The sequence below is a fragment of the Labeo rohita genome, chromosome 10 (assembly GCF_022985175.1).
Source record: "Labeo rohita strain BAU-BD-2019 chromosome 10, IGBB_LRoh.1.0, whole genome shotgun sequence".
In the NCBI taxonomy this organism is placed as follows: domain Eukaryota; kingdom Metazoa; phylum Chordata; class Actinopteri; order Cypriniformes; family Cyprinidae; genus Labeo; species Labeo rohita.
In genome coordinates this window covers 1,802,502-1,821,978 of record NC_066878.1, presented here as the reverse complement: position 1 = coordinate 1,821,978, position 19,477 = coordinate 1,802,502, and the positions used below count along the sequence as shown (strand labels likewise).

Here is a 19,477-nt window from a genome sequence, read left to right as displayed (position 1 = left end):
CCTTTTAAGTGTCTTGAGCATCTCCTATTTGGAGTTAGCAAGCTCCTCCCCTTCTGAGATCCTGAGTATCAGGAGCTTCTTACTGGTGGAAGGTTATTAAATTCCCAGCACAGACTGGCTAACTCTGATCACTCAGGGCATCTCTCAGCACAAGAGCTCACTGGAAGCAGGTAAGCAGCTCTTCTTCTCTCAGCTACTTGTAGCTATGGAGCTTTTTTTTTTTATTTTTTTTTTTTTTTTTTTTGGTTGAGACATATTTGCCTGGAAATCAGTTAGACGAAAGGTTGTCTGTAGCTAAAATACCTACATATTTCGTTAAAAATGACAGTATTTGCATTCTGTAGGATTTTAATGCACAGAAAGATTCATGTGGTTCACACTGATTTGATGAACCTCAGCTACAAGCTATAAGATCAAATAACTGGTCTTATGAATTTATTTTTCATTTGTAGAATAAAAAAGCTTAAATTTACATTGCATATAAATGTATGTATAATTTATATAAAATATAAAAATGTAAAAAAAAATATTTAATTTATTTTATTTTTCATTTGTAGAATAAAAAAAGCTTACATTTACATTGCATATAAATTTATATAAAATGTATATAAAATGTAAAAAAAATATTTCATTTATTTTATTTTTCATTTGTAGAAAAAAGCTTACATTTACATAAAATTTAACTCCATGTAACAAGTTAATTGCATGTAAAATTTAATTGCAGATATAATTTAATTGCATATAAATTGTAATTGTAGAATACATAAATAAATAATAAATAATATACTGTTTTATTTCAGTAATAAAAAGGCTTTCATTTACATGAATTTACTTGTAGATATCGTATATTTGAAAATGTTTATAATTTATGCTTATTAATTATTTATTATTTATATATAATTTAATTGCATATTTATCATGTATAATTTAATTGCATTTAAATTTGAATAGTATATATAGTTTATATATAAACAATATAACATGCAAATATATATATATATATTTACCATTAATATTTAATTGCAGTATATATATATATATATATATAACATATGCAAATATATATATGAATTTACATGAATATTTAATATATCAATTTACATGAATATTTAATTGTGTATATCGTGTGTAATATAACATACAGTTAAATTAATTAATTCCAATTAATTTCTCTACTGCATGTTTTTTAAGTTGCATTTTGGTTTTGCTGTAATTTTTGCAGTCTTTTCTATTTTAAGTCAAGGATTTGGGATTTAGATTATTGGGTGTGCTAGATAAAGTTTGTCTCATTTTCTCTTCTTTTTGTGTAGGGTCTCTTTTGGGTCACCGGTTAAGCCCAGCTAGCTTGATCTGAGTGTGTTGAGTGACACCGCAAGCATGACCAAAACCACTGGGGAGAAGCCACGGTCGCGCAACCGGGTGCAGCAGATCCGAGAGGGGATTCACCTGCGTTCCCTGAAGGCGAGGAAGAAAGTGGAGGACATCACTAAAGATGATGTGAAGACCTTTCTGAGAAAAAATGCTTTTGTGCTCTTCACCATTGGAGCCGTGGTCTTTGGTCAGTGCATCTGGTTTAGTAAAATTACATCTACATCTACTAAGCTACTGTACAACCTGCCACCAGTTTGCTGTAAAGCTAAAAAGCCTTTTGACAATGGACGCCTTTTGATTTATGGTTTTCAAGAGATCTGTGCATCTGAAATGTTTTTATTATTTTTTTCAGGTATCATGCTGGGTTTTGCTCTGAGGTCATATAACATGTCATATAGAGAAGTGAAGTATTTCTCCTTTCCTGGTGAACTATTGATGCGCATGCTGCAGATGTTAGTGCTTCCCCTTCTAGTCTCAAGTTTAATTACAGGTATGATATTTTATTTTATTGTTTTGTTTTGTTTATTATGCCAGAAATGTAGCATGCAAACGTTTGACTGCAGGTTTTAAATTAAATATGTTACAGTGACAAAATATGTGGCCAAGATACAACTATTTACAAATCTGGAATCTGAGGATGCAAAAAAATCAAAATATTGAGAAAATTGTCTTAAAAGTTGTCCAAATACAGTTCTTAGCAATGCATATTACTAATCAAAAATTAAGTTTTGATATATTTATGGTAGGAAATTTACTAGATATCGTCATGGAACATAATCTTTACTTAATATCCTAATGATTTTTGGCATAAAAGAAAAAACTATCATTTTGACCCATACAATGTATTTTTTGCTATTGCTATGAATATATCCGTGCTACTTATGACTGATTTTGTGGTCCAGGGTCACATATATATATACTATCTACAAGAAAACTTGGAACTTAACTTAACTGAAAATTGTAACACTTAACGGAAAATATAGAAGTAAAAGAGGTGGAGCAACCGGGACATATGACTAAGAGCGTCCAATGAGCTCCTGAATAGTCTAGTTGCTGAGTCCAGGCTGATGGGACCCACCTATAAAAATGTTGTCCCAGGCCCTGTGAACTGACAGAAAAAAGGCAAAACAGTGATGTGAGGACGTTGTAAAACAAAGTCATTAATGGAATGAGAACGTGAGAACAACGTGAATTCGGAATTGTGGGAGTGGCTGGACTTGAAATAATTCTATAGGATGTGAAAAAGAAAAGGGATGAAAAGAAGCATGGAAAAGACGTAGAAAAGAAAATTAGTGGCCAGTTAATGCCAACCCAAAGAGTAAGCAGCTCAAAAATTAATAGGCCAATGTACACTACCAGTCAAAAGTTTTTAAACAGTAGGATTTTTAATGTTTTTTAAATGTTTTCTGCTCACTAAACCTGAATTAATTTGATCCAAACTACAGCGAAAAAAACAGTACATTTTTAAAATATTTTTACTTTTTAAAATGACTGGTTTCAATTTGAATAAATTTTAAAATGTAATTTATTCCTGTGACCAAATCTAAATTTTAGCATCATTACTCAAGTGTCACATGATCCTTTAGAAATCAAAAGTGACGATAAAAACATTTATGATGTTACAAAATTTCAGATAAATGCTGTTCTTCTGAACTTTATATTTATAAAGCCTGCTTTTTTGATCCAAAGTACAACAAAAACAGTAAAATTTTGAAATATTTTTACTATTTAAAATAACGGATTTCTATTGGAATATATTTTAAAATGTAATTTATTTCTTTGATTTCAAAGCTGATTTTAGCATCATTACTCCAGTCACATGATCCTGCAGAAATCATTGTAATATTCTGATTTGCTGCTCAAAAAACATTTATTATTATTATCATGTTGAAAACAGCTGAGTAGACTTTTTTTCCAAGTTTCTTTGATAAATAGAAAATTCAGAAGAGCAGCATTTATCTGAAATGGAAATCTTTTGTAACATTATAAACGTCTTTATCATCACTTCAGTTTAAAGCATCCTTGCTAAATAAAAGTATTAATTTCTATAATTTCTTTCTCCCAAAAATTATACAGACTCCAAGCTTTTGAATGGTATAGTGTATAATGTCACAAAAGTTTTTATCCCGATAAATGCTGATCTTTGGATCTTTCTATTCATCAAAGAATTCAGAAAAAAAAATGTACTCAACAGTTCTAAATATTGATAATAATAATAAAAATATTTCTTGAACAGAAAATCATGCATACTAGAATGATTTCTGGATGATCATGTGACTGGAGTAATGATGCTAAAAATTCAGCTTTGAAATCACAGGAATAAATTACATTTTTAATTATATTCAAATAGAAAACAGTTATTTTAATAGTAAAAATATTTCAAAATGCTACTGTTTTTGCTGTACTTTGGGTCAAATAAATGCAGGCTTGATGAACAGAAGAGACTTCTTTAAAAAACAGTAAACATCGTACTGTTCAAAAACTTTTGACTGGTAGTGTATATGTTTAAGACAATTAGTGACACAAAAAGATTTAACATAAATCCATAGAACAGCAAAGAAGTCACCATGTTTTTTGTTCAGATTTCATTAATTCATCAAAATTAGTAGCAGTTTCAATGAAACAGGTGTTACAGCTGTTCCTCTGAGAAGCATAGCATTACTCTGGGCTCCATTTTCTGATTTGTAGACAGTGACCTCTTTGTGCTTCTATTAAAAGTGTCAGTGAGAATGAGGCAGAGGTTGTAAAGACGAGTTCAGCCCCACCCACCCCTGCTGCTTCACTTCACACAAATAAAGGAATGAGAGCACTTCCTTCAAACAGATTTTTAAATATACCTATGCAAACTCTAATTGGTTTATTTGTCATATTATATGACTTAAGTCATATATATATTTTTTAATTTGTCAGTCTTTTATTCATTCAAATGTTATTAAATTAAATGATTTAATTAAATAATTATTTTTAGTATTTCAATGAAATACTATTAAATAAAATTGCAGTTATTGTTATTATTTATTGGCTTTTTTTCAATAATTGTGGCACACTTGGGTGTAAGGGGGGCTGTTTTGTTTATTCTCTTCTTTGTGACTGCACAACATGACTCATTTCTTTAGTTTGATACAAGAGCATTGGGAGACTGTTTGCTGTTGCTGTGGAGACATAGAGAGGGTGGCATGACCGCTGAAACACGGGCAGGTGGAGGAATTTCCCAGGCCTGTCTGAGAGAAAGAGAGATGAACGAATGCTGATCGAGAGAGAGAGAGAGAGAGAGGGAAAGAGATGGAGTATGAACAGAGGAAATTGTGAAGTGAGAGACTGAACTTAAAAAGATGCTGAAGTTTGGGCCCCCAGAAGGAAGAGAGGACCAAACAATGGCTGCTTTCTCTTTCTGCTCTGGGGATCAGGGCTGCAGAAAGGCCCCTGACTTGTTCAAAATTCAAACCTTAATTTGTTTTGGCAAGTCAAAGTCGTCTTGCTCCATTGACTTTTACAATGATTGCAATTAATCCTAAGAGACTTTTAAAGTCAAACGATATAGTCCTTTTTAACTACATGAAGATTAAGTCATGTCTTTGTCTGGTGAGATTTTTTTTATTAAAATATTGGTACAAGATCTTTTCAGCAAGGATAGTACATGAACCTGTGTATTTGTTTCAATTTTCTTATAGAAAAAAAAAACTAAATTCGAATTGATTCTGTCTAGGCATGGCAGCATTGGACAGTCGCGCTTCTGGAAAGATGGGCATGCGTGCAGTCATATACTATATGACTACCACCTTCATCGCAGTGTTTATCGGCATCATTATGGTTCTGATTATCCACCCGGGAAAAGGATCAAAGGATGAATTCACCAAACAGCAGAAGATCGAGCAGGTCAGCCCAGCTGATGCCTTCCTCGACCTCATCAGGTAATGGACAGGTGTAGTCCACCGGTTTCTCCAAAATACTGATATGAAGTGACTTTATTCATTATATACACTCTTTTGCAGAAACATGTTTCCTCCTAATCTGGTTCAAGCCTGCACTCAACAGGTGAGAATGTTTTTTTCAATACCATTCTAGATAATCATAAAGATTTATTACATAATTGTTGCACACATTATGAAAACAATGGTAAAAAAGAAGAAGCCTAAAATCTTTATTACTTAAAACAAAAATGAATTTTATTTTATTTTAAAAAGGTTTTTAAGAATTAATGACACAACAAGATTGTAAAGAAATTCTGAAATATAATAATAAACGTGTCTCTGTGATTTATTTCACAAAGTAAAATACTGTCCCTCTATTGCACACATTAGGAAAGCAATGGTAAAAAAAAATAAACAAATTTTCTTGGCTAAATCCTTTTTGCTAAAAACAAAAATTATTATTTTATTTTATTTTGTAATAAAAAGGTATTTAAGAAATAATAACATTAATGACAAAATCTAAAAGAAATTCTCTAATATTAAATGGTTCTGTAATTGTTTCACTGTCATACAGTGTTGTTTCTTTGCAAAAAATAAATAATAAGTTAATTTAAATAATAATCATAACAATAAAAAAATCTCTCTGTTGCACGCATTATAAAAGAAATAGCTAAAAAACAAAAAGTAAAAATTTTCTTGCCTAAAATTTTCGTTACTAAAAACAAAAATACATTTTAATTTAATTTTTTTATTTTATTTTGTACTAAAAAGGTATTTAAGAATTAATGACTAAATGGTCTAATGGTCTAAAAGAAAGTCTCTAATATTAAATTTGGCTCCATAATTGTATCACTGTTTCACACATTGTTTCTTTGCAAAAAAATTATACATTTATTTAAAATAATAATCATAAAATACAATAAATAAAATAAAACACTATATCTCTTTCATTACTAAAAACAAACATTAATTTTTATTTTATGTTATTTTTTATTTTATTTATACTAAAAAAATGTAAGAATTAATGACTCAAGAACATAAAAAACTTCCACATAATGTTTTTTTTTTATTTTTTGCAAAAAAATAAAAAATAAATTAATTTAAAATAATGATCATAACATTAAAATTAAATAAAATACCATCTCTCTATTACATTATGCAAGCAATGGTAAAAAAAAAAATCTTTAAATCTTTATTACTAAAACCAAAAATGTTTTATTTTTATTTATTTATTTTTTATTTTAAACTTAAAAGTTATTTAAGAGTTAATGATATAAGAAGATTTAAAATAAATGATCAAATATTAATGTGGCTCCATAATTGTTTCACTGTCACACAATGTTGTTTCTTCACACACAAAAAAAAAAATTAATTAATAAAAAAAAAAAAAAAAAAAAAAAAAAAAAAAAAAAAAAAAAATATATATATATATATATATATATATATATATATATATATATATAAAATAAAAATAATAATTCTTAAAAATATTTTATGTCTTTCAGAACTGTGACTAAAAGGTTTTAAAATTACATTTTAAAAAATTACAAAAATGTGTGGTGCACAATGGCAGAAGTTAAAAAAGGGTGTTTCATTGGGTTATTTAAAATAATTCCTTAACTATTAACCACTTAATTGACAATTATTAAATTAAAAAAATGTATATATATATATATAATAATATTATATATATATATAATATTCTGAGGGTTCAAGAAGTTTAAGAGCAGTTTGGTGTGAAATTCTAAAATGTGTCACTGTTCAGCAGGACATGAATTTGTCATTAGACTTGATGAGACTTCATGACATCTCAAAGGACAAAAAACTGTGTAATTTATCACTCTTGGATACAAAATGTTTTGCTGGGAGGCCTTGAATTTATAATCAAACCAATACTGCTCACAAATCTTGACAACGTTTCATTTCTCCTACTGCTGGCCCAAGCTTAGCATGTAAGGAATAGACATTTTCCGTTTAGCATTTTGAGAGTCTGGCTTGAGTTCAACCTACAGCTGTGTTTGGAACGGCTGAGGGCTTTGGCAGAGCTGTAATGGTGCCACAGTCGGATATAACGGGACAGAAATGCCCAGACAATGACACTGAAGACTCTGACAGTGGCTCACAGTCTGTCCGGACACACTCCGCAGGGACACCCTGTAGTCAACCAGATTAAAAAAAAAAACATATTTTAGACATATTGAAAAGAGTCTTTCTGCAGAAAACTCCAAATGCCTACATCAGAATAACACAAACTAGATCTTGCTATTTCATAGCATCGTATTCATATTGACTTCTTATCTTCCTCCTGTAGTTCAAGACCCAATATGGCAAGAGGGTCATTCACGTGAAGATGATTGTGAACGATTCGATATTCAACCTAACTAACGCCACCCAGGAGATCGCCAAAGAAGAAGTGATCCCTCTCCCAGGCACCACCAGTGGGGTTAATGCCCTCGGCCTGGTGGTGTTTTCAATGTGCTTCGGCTTGATCATTGGGAATATGAAGGAACAGGGACAGGCTCTCAGAGACTTCTTCGACTCCCTCAACGAGGCCATCATGCGACTTGTTGCTATTATTATGTGGTGAGTGATTCCAGACACAAACAGAAAAGAAAACTGTTTCAAAAGTAGATTAAAAACTGTGTTCATGTAGCCTAGGGCGGGTTTTCCTATATTCGTTCCTTTAGTTTAGAATAAACTTCAAAAGTGAGCATAACATTTTATCAAGCGTTTCCCAGCTCTTAATTCAGCGATCCTAGCACTTCAAAAAAAATAAAATGAAAAATATTATATTGAAAAATATTTTCCTAAAAGATAAATGTATCATGGTTTTCTTACAACTATTAAGCAGAACAACTGTTTTAACTTAGATAATAATAGGAAATGTGTCTTGAGCACCAAATCAGTATATTAGAATGATTTTTGAAGGATCATGTGACTCTGAACACTGGAGTAATGATGCTGAAAATTCAGCTTTGCATCACAGGAATAAATTACATTTTAACATACATACAAAAAGAAAATCATTTTTTTAAATTGTAATAATATTTCACAATAATGCTGTATCTTTATCAGATAAATACAACCTTGGTGAGCTCTTTAAAAAAAAACAAAAAAAAACTTAAGCTTTTGAATGATAGTGTATATGTAAATATTAACCATTATAATTTTATTAACCATTTTACAATTTTTTTGTTATTTATTAATTGGAATTACAATTATGAAGAGGACTGTTTTGATTAATAACAAAAATAAATCTTAAGATTAACTACATTTTTGTTGCTTGCCATTTAAGAAACTTACAAAAAGTCATTCATCATAATTCATCACAGAAACGCCTCATCATAATTTCACCTCCCAACAAAAATAGATGAGTTTCCCGTTTGTCTGGACAGAAATGTGCCCTGTGCTCTCATTTTCTGTGACCCTTTTTCATGACCCCTTTTTCATCTGCATGTGTCACTCATTGACATTTTAGGAAACCTTATTAACAAGCGATGCTTCTGAATGCAGCTCCTTGATTCTTAGTTTCTTTTCCGCTGTTTGATATTCTAGTGTTTTTAACATTGATAATAATGATAATAAGAAATGTTTCTTGAACACCAAATGATTTCTGCAGAATCATGTAACTTTGAAGACCAGAGTAATGGTGCTGAAAATTCACAGAAATAAATTACATTTTAACATATATTCAAACAGAAAATTGTTATTTTAAATTGTAATAATATTTCAAAACATTACTGTTTTTATTGTAGTTTTAATCAGATAAATACCTTTTTTTGAGCTTTCAAAAACATTAAAAAATTTTTAAAGACTTTAAACTTAAATGATAGTGTATGTAAATATTAACCATTGTAATTTCAGAACCATAATAAATATTTATAAATAGTTTTAAATAAAACAGAAAATATGGAGATACAATAAACGTATATTTAAAAACCATATCCTTTTCCCAGGTATGCACCTATTGGTATCCTCTTTCTGATTGCTGGAAAAATCGTGGAGATGGATGACATCACCGAAATGGGCGGTCAGCTCGGCATGTATACGATTACGGTCATTATCGGCCTCATGATACACGGCATGATCATTCTACCGACTTTGTACTTCGTCATCACACGAAAAAACCCTTTTATCTTCATCACGGGTTTGCTGCAGGCCCTCATCACCGCTCTCGGCACCTCTTCCAGGTACGTCCGACAACGTCAAGCTTGCAAAATCACAAATATTTTGTTCTCATTTCACTTTTTAATATTTTTTTATTTACCTCCCAGCTCAGCCACTCTTCCAATTACCTTCAAATGCCTTGAGGAGAATAACAAAGTCGACAAACGCGTGACTCGATTCGTGCTGCCCGTTGGAGCCACGATCAACATGGATGGAACAGCGCTGTATGAAGCTTTGGCAGCCATCTTTATTGCACAGGTTAACAATATGGACATGAACTTCGGGCAGATTATAACCATTAGGTGGGTTATTTTGAAATATACACCACCAGTCAAAAGTTTTTGAACAGTAAGATTTTTTATGTTTTTTATGCTCACCTAGTCTGGAAAAAAATGCCAGCAAAAACAGTAAAATTTGGAAATAGTTTTACTATTTAAAATAACAGTTTTTATTTGAAGATACTTTATATAATTTATTCCTGTGATTTTAAAGCTGAATTTTTAACATCATTACTCCAGTCACATGATCCATCAGAAATCATTCTAATAATTTGATTTGCTGTTCAAGAAACATTTTTTTATTGTTACTGTTATCAATATTTAAAACAGTTGAGTACATTTTTTTCTGGATTCTCTGATGAATAGAAATATCGAAAGATCAGCATTTAACTGAAATAAAAAGCACTTTTGTTATAATAATTATATACTTTTTTGGGGAAAAGAAATGATAGAAATTAATACTTTTATTTAGCTAGGATGCTTTAAATTGATCAAAAGTTATGATAAAGACATGTATAATGATACAAAAGATTTCCAATCCGGATAAATTTTGTTCTTCTGAACTTTCTATTCATCAGAGAAACCTAAAAAATTCTACTCAGCTGTTTTCAACATAAAAAAAATAACAATAAATGTTTTTAAGCAGAAAATCTAAATATTACAATGGTTTTTAAGGATCATGTGACTGGAGTAAAGATGCTAAAATTCAGCTTTGAAATCACAGGAATAAATGACACTTTAAAATACATTCAAATAGAAAACAGTTATTTTAAATGGCAAAAATATTCCAAAATTTTACTGTACTTTGAATTAATAAATGCAGGCTTGGTGAGCAGAAGAGACTTCTTTAAAAAACATAAAAAATCTTACTGTTCAAAAACTTTTGACTGGTAGTGTAAATAATTCATTAAGAAAACAAGAATGAAGTTTATGAGTATAATTGATATTCTCTTTATTAATGCAGCATCACAGCTACTGCTGCAAGTATCGGTGCGGCCGGAATCCCTCAGGCTGGTCTGGTCACTATGGTGATTGTGCTGACCTCTGTCGGACTCCCAACCGATGACATCACTCTCATCATTGCAGTTGATTGGTTCCTGTGAGTGACCGTTTACAGAATCTTGATTTAATTTGGTTTACAAGCAAATAACAATACAAATAATATTAATAAGTAAAAAAAAAGCATCTTTTACTAAAACGTCTGCATTTGGCACTTCATCCTCTCGCTTATGTGGGACTCCCTTCATTTTTTTTCCATTATCAACCCAGGTGACACACTTTGATGTGTTCCCATGAGACTTGCTCCATTTTTTTCCTGTGAATTTCATGTAATTCAATTGGTTTTAACATAGAAACGTAATTAGGTTGGCCAAATTAATCATTCCAGATAGATCCCCACAAGTTACACCGCTAAAAGAGCCTCTTTTTAAACTAGGATGAAAGCTGAGATGAAAGTAGGAAACTTTTTGACAACTAAACAAGTATCGCCGATATTTACCGTCTGGATTCTACATTTCCTTCTACGCAGGGATCGGCTGCGCACGACAACTAACGTCCTGGGAGACTCTATAGGAGCTGGAATCATAGAGTTCCTGTCTAAAGATGAGCTTCAGAACGGCGATGTGGAGTTGGGAAGCTCAGTGCTGGAGGAGAACGAAGTGAAGAAACCATATCAGATGATCCCTCAGGAGAACGAATATGAGAACGAGAAACCGCCAGACAGCGAGACCAAGATGTAGAGGCTGCGTAACTCCCAACCAAGGATTTTTGTGTGTGTGTGTGTTTGCGTATATGTACAGTGGCACCAAAAATATATGAACACTTTTAAGATGCACTTAAAAATCAAATTTCGTTGCTTTTGATAAGAAAATATCAAACTAAACAGCATTCATTTTAAGGAAATGTAGCACAAACATGTATTTGGACACTTTCTGGTTGTCAAAATTTAAATAATGTTTATAATTAGGGATACAAGCTATACTTGATGCGTTCACATAAATGACTAAAAAAGTGAAGTTATTTTTGACTGCCATTCAGTTTGATAATTTGCTATCTATGCAATAAATTCATACATGTTTGAAGTGTCACATAAGTGTCCAAATATTTTGGGTGCTATTGTACATGTATATTTAGTTTTGTTTTTGAATATTTCATTTTCAAACTTCTTTTGACCTGTTACTGTAATTTTGTTTTTGTGCTTTGTCTCCTTTCTCCAGGTCATACCGGTTGTTAATTTGATTTGGCAGGAGAGTTTTACCTTGACAAAAATATATAATAATCATTTTTTTGTATTGCTTTTTCATTATTTTAATAATGTGAATCTACGTGGAAGGCATTGGTACGTTGGTGACCAGCATTTGTCAAACAGGCTGTAATGCAAGCAGTGTTAAACGAACAGGGTCGTGAATGTAAACGGGACTGATTTTAAGCAGGAATGAATGTCAGTAAATTATTCATCAGAAGTTTGTTACAGTTTGTTTATGCCAAGGTGAGTATAACATGAGCAGGATTTGAAGATTAAAACTTTTGGGCTCCATATATAAAGGAGGTCATCTAAAAAGTGGAGTATAAAATATATCAAACTGTAAATATCAAGAGAAAATGATTATGTTTAGCTTTGAAAGCTGCTTTACACATCTTTATGTATGAGAAGACTGCTGTTACAGCAGATGTTTGAGTTTTCTCAGCAGCTCCGCACAACTAATCTTAACTGAACCACACATACTTGTGAGATTTTTTTATTGTTTTTTTATTCTGCTATAGTTCATCCACTGACCCTTTTATTGCCATTGCTAACAATAATGATAAATAGAAATAATATGTAGCTGCTACTGAGTATTAATTGTAGGAAAACGGACTGAATGTTTACAGTCTTACGGTTGCATACAGAACTGAGTCATTTTGAAAACTGTAAATCTTTTGAAAACACGCTATAGACAGGTTGGACTCACATGTACTCAGCCGGAAACTGTGATCTTTGCCTTTTTTAAACTGCTTAGTTTTTTCATGTTGCTGTATATTTCCTGTCAAGTCCATAGGAAGCAAAATGGGTGAGTAGAACTATAGAATAAAGAGCATACGGATGTTGTGTGTTAAATATAGTTTTGAATAAAATGGACAGTGGCGATGCATTGTGTGGGAATTTTTGTTTGATTCATTATATACGAGTCTACTTTGATTTGAGAATTAACGAATAGAATGTGGGATATAATTTATGCAGTAAATATATTGCCAAGAAAAGCTTGGATAAATAGTTTCTACAAATAAAGGAAAGATTAAAAAATTAACAAACCTACACACCACGCTCTAAGAAACAAACTTGTAACGTAGTGGATTCTAACTGGGCTTATGCTGCCATCTAGTGGACGATGGTTTTCCTCAGGCAACAAAAACTCCATTACAATAAGAATCTAGTTGTTAAAAGGTGTATTTTCAATGACTGTCTAAATTGGCAGAATGCGTTGATATTAAAACAATGATGAATGAACAAGGGAAAAGCGTACATGCCACTGTAACGACAGTTTAAAAAGTATCTTTGTACATTCGTTGAAGCACTATATACACCCTGGTGAAAAAAACAGCATATGCTGGTAGGTATGTTTTGATGCTGGGATGCTGGTTAGGTATGTTTTTTATTTTTTTAAGTTATATTGTTGGCCTTTAATGGACGGGACAGTAGAGCGATGACAGGATAGTACTGGGCAGAAAGAGGGGAACAGGATCCGCGAAGAACCTCAAGACGGGATTCGAACTCGGGTCGCCGCGAGCACAGCTGTGCTATATGTCGACGCACTAACCACAAGGCAATTGGCGCCGACGTGGTATGTTTTGAAGCTGGTTTAAGCTGGTCCCTTGCTGGTCCTTAGCTGGTTTATGTTGGTCCTTTGCTGGTTTATGCTGGTCCTTGACCAGCAACATGACCAGCATAAACCAGCAAAGGAAGACATAAACCAGCATCAAAACATACCTAACCAGCATCCCAGCATCAAAACATACCTAGCAGCATATGCTGTTATTTTCACCAGGGCAGTTGAGGTCAAAATAAGAGGGATCATACAAAATGCATGTTATTTTTATTTAGTACTGACCATAATAAGATATTACACATAAAAGACGTTTACATATAGTCCAAAAGAGAAAATTAATAGTTGAATTCATAAAAAATGACCCCGTTTAAAAGTTTACGTGCACTGTAAAAAACAATTTGTTGAGTCAACTTAAAATAATTTGTAACCTGGCTGCCTTAAAATTTTAAGTTCAGTCAACTCAAAAAAAGTTTATTCAAATGTTAAATTATACTAAGTGATAACTTAGATATTTGAGTTGAATCAACTTAAAATTTTAAGGCAGCTGGGTTACTTACCCATCTGTTAAGTTTAGCAAACACAAATATCTAAGTTGTTACTTAGTACAACTTAACATTTCAAGTTGACTAAGCTTATTTTAGTTGACTGAACTTAAAATTATAAGGCAGCAGGGTAACAAATTGTTTTAAGCTGACTCAACAAATTGTTTTTTATTTTTTACAGTGTATGCTTGATTCTTAATACTGTGTTGTTGAATGATCCACAGTTGTTTTTGTTTGTTTGTTTAAGTGATACTGTGTTCTTGAGTCCCTTGTTTGTCCTGAACGGTTAAACTGCCCGCTGTTCTTCAGAAGAATCCTTTAGGTTTTTCAGCATTTTTTGTGTATTTTAAACTTTTCCAGCAAGGACTGTATGATTTTGAGATCCATCTTTTTACACTGAGGACAACTGAGGGACTCATATGCAACTGATACAGAAGGTTCAAACACTTTCTGATGCTTCAGAAGGAAAAACAATTAATTAAGAGCCAGGGCGTGAAAACTTTTGAACAGAATGAAGATGTGTACATTTTTCTTGTTTTGCCTAAATATCTTTTTTTTTTTTTTTTTTTTTTTTTTAATTTAGTACTGCCCTTCAGAAGCTACAGAAGATGCTTACATGTCTTCCAGAAGACAAAGTAAGTTCAATTTACCTTGATCTTCAAATTTGAAAAGTTTTCACCCCCTGGCTCTTAACACACATTAATGCACATTTTTCAGTCAAAGGTCAATTTACACAAATGCTTGTTTTCTCCAGCAGCGGATTTGTATCTAGTTCTAAGAACAGAATTCTCAAAAATATTCTAATATAGGAGATATTTTTGAGAATTCTGCCATCAAGACTAAACTTCTAATATGCACACAATTTATGCTAATTGTTGGCCAATGGCTTTTTATTTTTGTTCATTAGGTTTTTACAGTTTTCTTGTTTTATAATCGTTTTACCATTTAAATTAGGCTAACGCTTGTACATGTTCTTTAATTACAGGTTCCATGGTGATAATTTGTCTCATACGTTGTGCAGCAAATGTCTTGACACAAAAGGTCAATAGGCGTTCAATGAACTGCATCGCTTTTTCAGGTGCAAATGTTTAATAATCATGTTTAATATGTGCCTATACCAAAGATAGAAGTCGTATTCACTATTGTAAGCACTTAAGCGTTAACATCTGTGCCTAAAATAACGGCCATTTTTAGTGCAGTACCATGAGAGGGCGCAATTGAGCTCGTATCCAGATCCAGATACATATACTAGTATGAACAAAAAGACCTCTCGGTTCAACATTAATATCAAATATTCCTGTAAAAACCACGTTCATTAAAAAAATAAAAAAATAAATCCAATTCTAATAAGTCAATCAGTATTATATATAAAATACGCAAATATTAAGATTAAATTAAATATTAAATTACATTTTAAAAATGCATTGATTTGCAAGCAAAAATCTGAAATTTACAAAACCCTGGTTGATTTTTTTTTTCTTAAACAAATACATCAGGTGAATGACATATAAACAAATCCCTATGTTTAAACAATCAGTTTGAGAAAACAGCTTTTCAAAGTTCTGTATCAGATTTTTAATGTTTTTTTAAAGAAGTCTCTTCTGCTCACCAAGCCTGCATTTATTTGATCTAAAATACAGCAAAAGCAGTAATATTGTGAAATATTTTTTACTATTTAAAATAACTGCTTTCTATTTGAATATATTTTAAAATGTAATATATTCCTGTGATCAAAAATGAATTTTCAGCATCATTACTCCAGTCTTCAGTGTAACATGATCCTTCAGAAAGATAAATAGAAAGATCCAAAGATCAGCATTTATCTGAAATAAAAAGCTTTTGTAACATTATACACTATAGTATTCAAAACTTGGAGTCAGTATAATTATATATATACATATATATTTATAATATATATGTATGTGTGTGTATATATATATATATTATTTTTTTTTTTTTGGAAAAAAATATAGAAATGAATACTTGTATTTATCAAGGATGCTTTACATTGATCAAAAGTGGTGATAAAGTTATTTATAATGTTACAAAAGATTTATTTCAGATAAATGATGTTTGAATGAACTTCTTCTGAAAAAAATCTGTTTTTAACATAATAATAATAAATGATTTTGAGCAGCAAATTAGAATATTAGAATGATTTCTAAAGGATCATGTGACTGGAGTAATGATGCTAAACAATCAGCTTTGAAATGACAGGAATAAAATACATTTAGTCAGTAATAATATTTCTAAATTTTACTGCTTCTGCTGTGTTTTGGATCAAATAAACGCAGGCTTGGTGAGCAGAAGAGACTTCTTGGAAAATAACAAAAATCTTACTGTTCAAAAACTTTTGACTATTGCGATCGAAATCTACAGACGCTACTAAATTAAATATAATAATCATTTAAGCACTTAAATGTGTATTTTACATGTTTTCTTTCCACTAGTTTGATTGTTATGAAAGCAAAATAGACTAAACCCCAATAACTGACCAGTGCGTGAAAAAAAACAAAGGTTCTTGCCTTAAATTTAAAAAAATGTATTTTCCTCATAAGCCTTAACGTTATTCGCACACATTTAACGAACACACGCCTCAGGCATTTGAATTACTCTGCTATTAGAAAGCAAAAGCGTGAATGAGGAGAGCAGAAGAGGAAAACATCGTGGAGGATGATATGATAGAGGAGAGGATGGGAAGCAGCGGATGGAAGAAGGAGGGAAGGGGAGGAGAGCAGTCGGCGGAAGTCGGCGGGTCGCTGCTGGTTGGTTCGGCGCCGGTGGAGGGAGTCATTCCTGCAGCAGTGCTTCCGGTCGGCATTTTGTTCTGCGAGAGAGAGAGAGAGAGTCTGTGTGGATTCTTTTATGAGCGCCCAGGAGCCTTTCGGCACCGAATCCTTTCTGCCATCGTCCGGAGTAAAGTGCGAGCTTCCGCGGGCGCCTACGAGAGGAATGACCGCCGCCCGTCCGTATTCATGTTCGCAGTGAGAGGAAGCGGTGCGACCCGGATTATTGTTGTGAGAGGGACACAGCGAGCCCGAACCCCTCCACCTTCACCTTTCAACAACAGAGCCTCAGGTAAATGCGCCGGACCCGTTTCGCTGGTTCCGAGCGGGAAAGCACACTAGCCCGGTGTCGGGGTGGGACGTGCTTCGGACTTTCCGAAAGGTTATCGGTGTTTTGCAGCCCTCGCTCAGTGTTAGCATACGCGTTAGCTCGGTGCGGGCCCGCAGGCGAATCCGCGGTTCGGATGCTTCGCGAACGAAAGGCCAAAATGGGCCGTTTAAACGGACTCAAACGGTCCGGGGGCTCATCTGGAGATGCAGGTGTGCAGCTGAACCTGAAGCCCGGAGATAAGAGTCACACAGGCCTGCAGCTCCGCAGACCAGAGTAAACAATACTGCCCTCTCAGAGTAAACCTCATTCACCTTCCATCAGAGTAAACAGTACTGTGCTTGTAGAGTAAAACCGTTTTCAGCATCTGTTAGAGTACACTAAATCATACCAGAACAATCCTTATTAACTAGAAATCTGAACAAGCAAAGCTCTCATATTCGAGCAAAACTTATTAGCCATCAGAGTATAAACAATAGTCATAATAAGCAATTCTCATTAGCCGTCTGTCAGAATAAACAAAACTCTCATTCTATTTACCATTTAGCTAAGTAAACAATACCGTAAACACCTAGATCAGATGGTAAACTTGATTAACTCCATCAGTATAAACAATACTCCCTTCTTAAAGCTAAACTTATTAGACATCAAAATAGTTTTATTAATGAGATTCACAACATCTAATTAAAACAAACCTTTGAGAATCTGTCAAAGTAAAGAGCAAACAATACACTGTTGTATTCAATAATACTGGCGTTTAATTAATCAGAGAAAATCTATATTCAGATATATATCAGTCGTGGTTTTGGCTGAATAATTATCCAAATATTCATAACTAGCTGACTGTGTGAAGGGAGTATAAATGAATTATTGTGATCTGAAAGGCTTTACCTGCAGCTCAATGTACTTTTTGTTTACTAATGCGAATGTGAAATGAATTTCTATGCTTGTTTACTTTTATTATCTCTAAATCTCCAAATATAGCATATGAATTAAAGTCATAGTGATATTAGTAATGGCATACGCAAATATTGTAAACATTTCTAATGCTCAAACTGAAAATATATGCCAGTATTATGTTTTTACAAAGGATGAAATAAAATTATCAGTCTTTTATAAACAAAAACTTTAATTAACGCACATCTAAACAGTTATTTTTATAGAAAATAAATAAAAAATAAAATTTTAAAACAATATTGAGGCATGCAGTTGGGTTTGATTTATCATTTATTGTTACAACTAAGATTGAATGAATGAATGAATGAAATGCTTCCGTTAGCTTTAGCGGTTCATATCCAAAACATGCACACATCAAAAACCAGAAGTAAATTTAAAGTTCTGTGTCTATTGACGAGATTCTGAGAAGGGATTACGGTTGAAATCGCTCACATTTATGACAAGACTGTCAGATATGTTGGTTTAAATTGCTGTGGTGTTTTATTGGAGCAGCTGGTGCTGGAGAAACATTGAGCTGTGCCTGTAATCTGGGAATGAGATTTCACATAGGAAACCTATATTAATATATTTACCTTAAAAAAACAAAAACAACAACAGACGTGATAAAGCTTGTCCTGAGCTGAACTTTAGTGTTTTTAAATGACTTGCCAGTTCACTATGTACTGATGCTTTTGTTGTACATTTGTTCCTGTTGTCTCTTTCATTTTTGCTTGGATAAATGTTTGTGTAATAACAAATATATATTTACTGTAGCACTTTTCCTAGTTTTGCTGCACTATTACACTGTTGCCTAGTCAGTCAATAAGGTACCGTGATGAGGTGTTGCACAACGTATGAGTCCTTTTTCATTTGTTGTGGTGTAATTATGGTCTAAATATTATGTATTTGTGTCCCTCAATTAGAGGTGATCCACCTGTAAAATTAGTGAATTATTTTGTAATTTTTTTTGTCAGGCTGTTTATAAAAAATTGTACCTGATGTTCTCGAATACTAAAGGTTCATTCCAAGAAATTTGCTAAAAATGCAGATTCTCCAAATCGGTCTCTAAATGTAAATAATAATCTTCATTCAGTTTTCAATTGCAAAACATTCGGTCACAAAAATAATAAAAAATAACGTAGTTAATTGGTAATGTGGTAATAGTAATAATAATGTAGTTAATAGTAATATTAATGTAGTTAATAATAATAATTATTATTATTATTGTTCATAAGAATAATAAAATATTTGCAGTGTATGTAATGTATAAAATATGATACAAATGATAAATATTTTAATATTATTGTTAATAGTAATAATAATATTTTTTAGTCAAGGTTAAATTAAAAATT

The 19,477-nt window shown here is 32.2% G+C and overlaps 2 protein-coding genes across 4 annotated transcripts in view; both read left to right on the top strand.

The window, feature by feature from the left end:
• The first annotated feature begins 19 nt into the window (after positions 1–19).
• slc1a3b (solute carrier family 1 member 3b) lies at positions 20–12,858 on the top strand. 2 transcript variants are annotated; one of them, XM_051120581.1, is made up of 10 exons: positions 20–170; positions 1,311–1,558; positions 1,724–1,861; positions 5,078–5,282; positions 5,364–5,406; positions 7,594–7,865; positions 9,239–9,472; positions 9,557–9,751; positions 10,692–10,826; positions 11,256–12,858. In XM_051120581.1, the coding sequence occupies exons 2-10, from the start codon at positions 1,378–1,380 to the stop codon at positions 11,464–11,466; spliced, it is 1,614 nt and encodes a 537-aa protein (XP_050976538.1). In that variant the 5' UTR covers positions 20–170; positions 1,311–1,377; the 3' UTR covers positions 11,467–12,858. The 2 variants fall into 2 exon arrangements, with proteins under 2 accessions (XP_050976538.1, XP_050976537.1); XM_051120580.1 differs by having other exon boundaries at positions 9,239–9,751.
• A 4,032-nt stretch (positions 12,859–16,890) lies between these two features.
• The window catches only part of nipblb (NIPBL cohesin loading factor b), a 34,306-nt gene continuing 31,719 nt past the window's right edge, over positions 16,891–19,477 (top strand). For both annotated transcript variants that reach the window (XM_051120972.1, XM_051120971.1), the window contains exon 1: positions 16,891–17,153. The gene's annotated coding sequence lies outside the window, so the exon portion shown is untranslated. The remainder of the gene's footprint in view (positions 17,154–19,477) is intronic.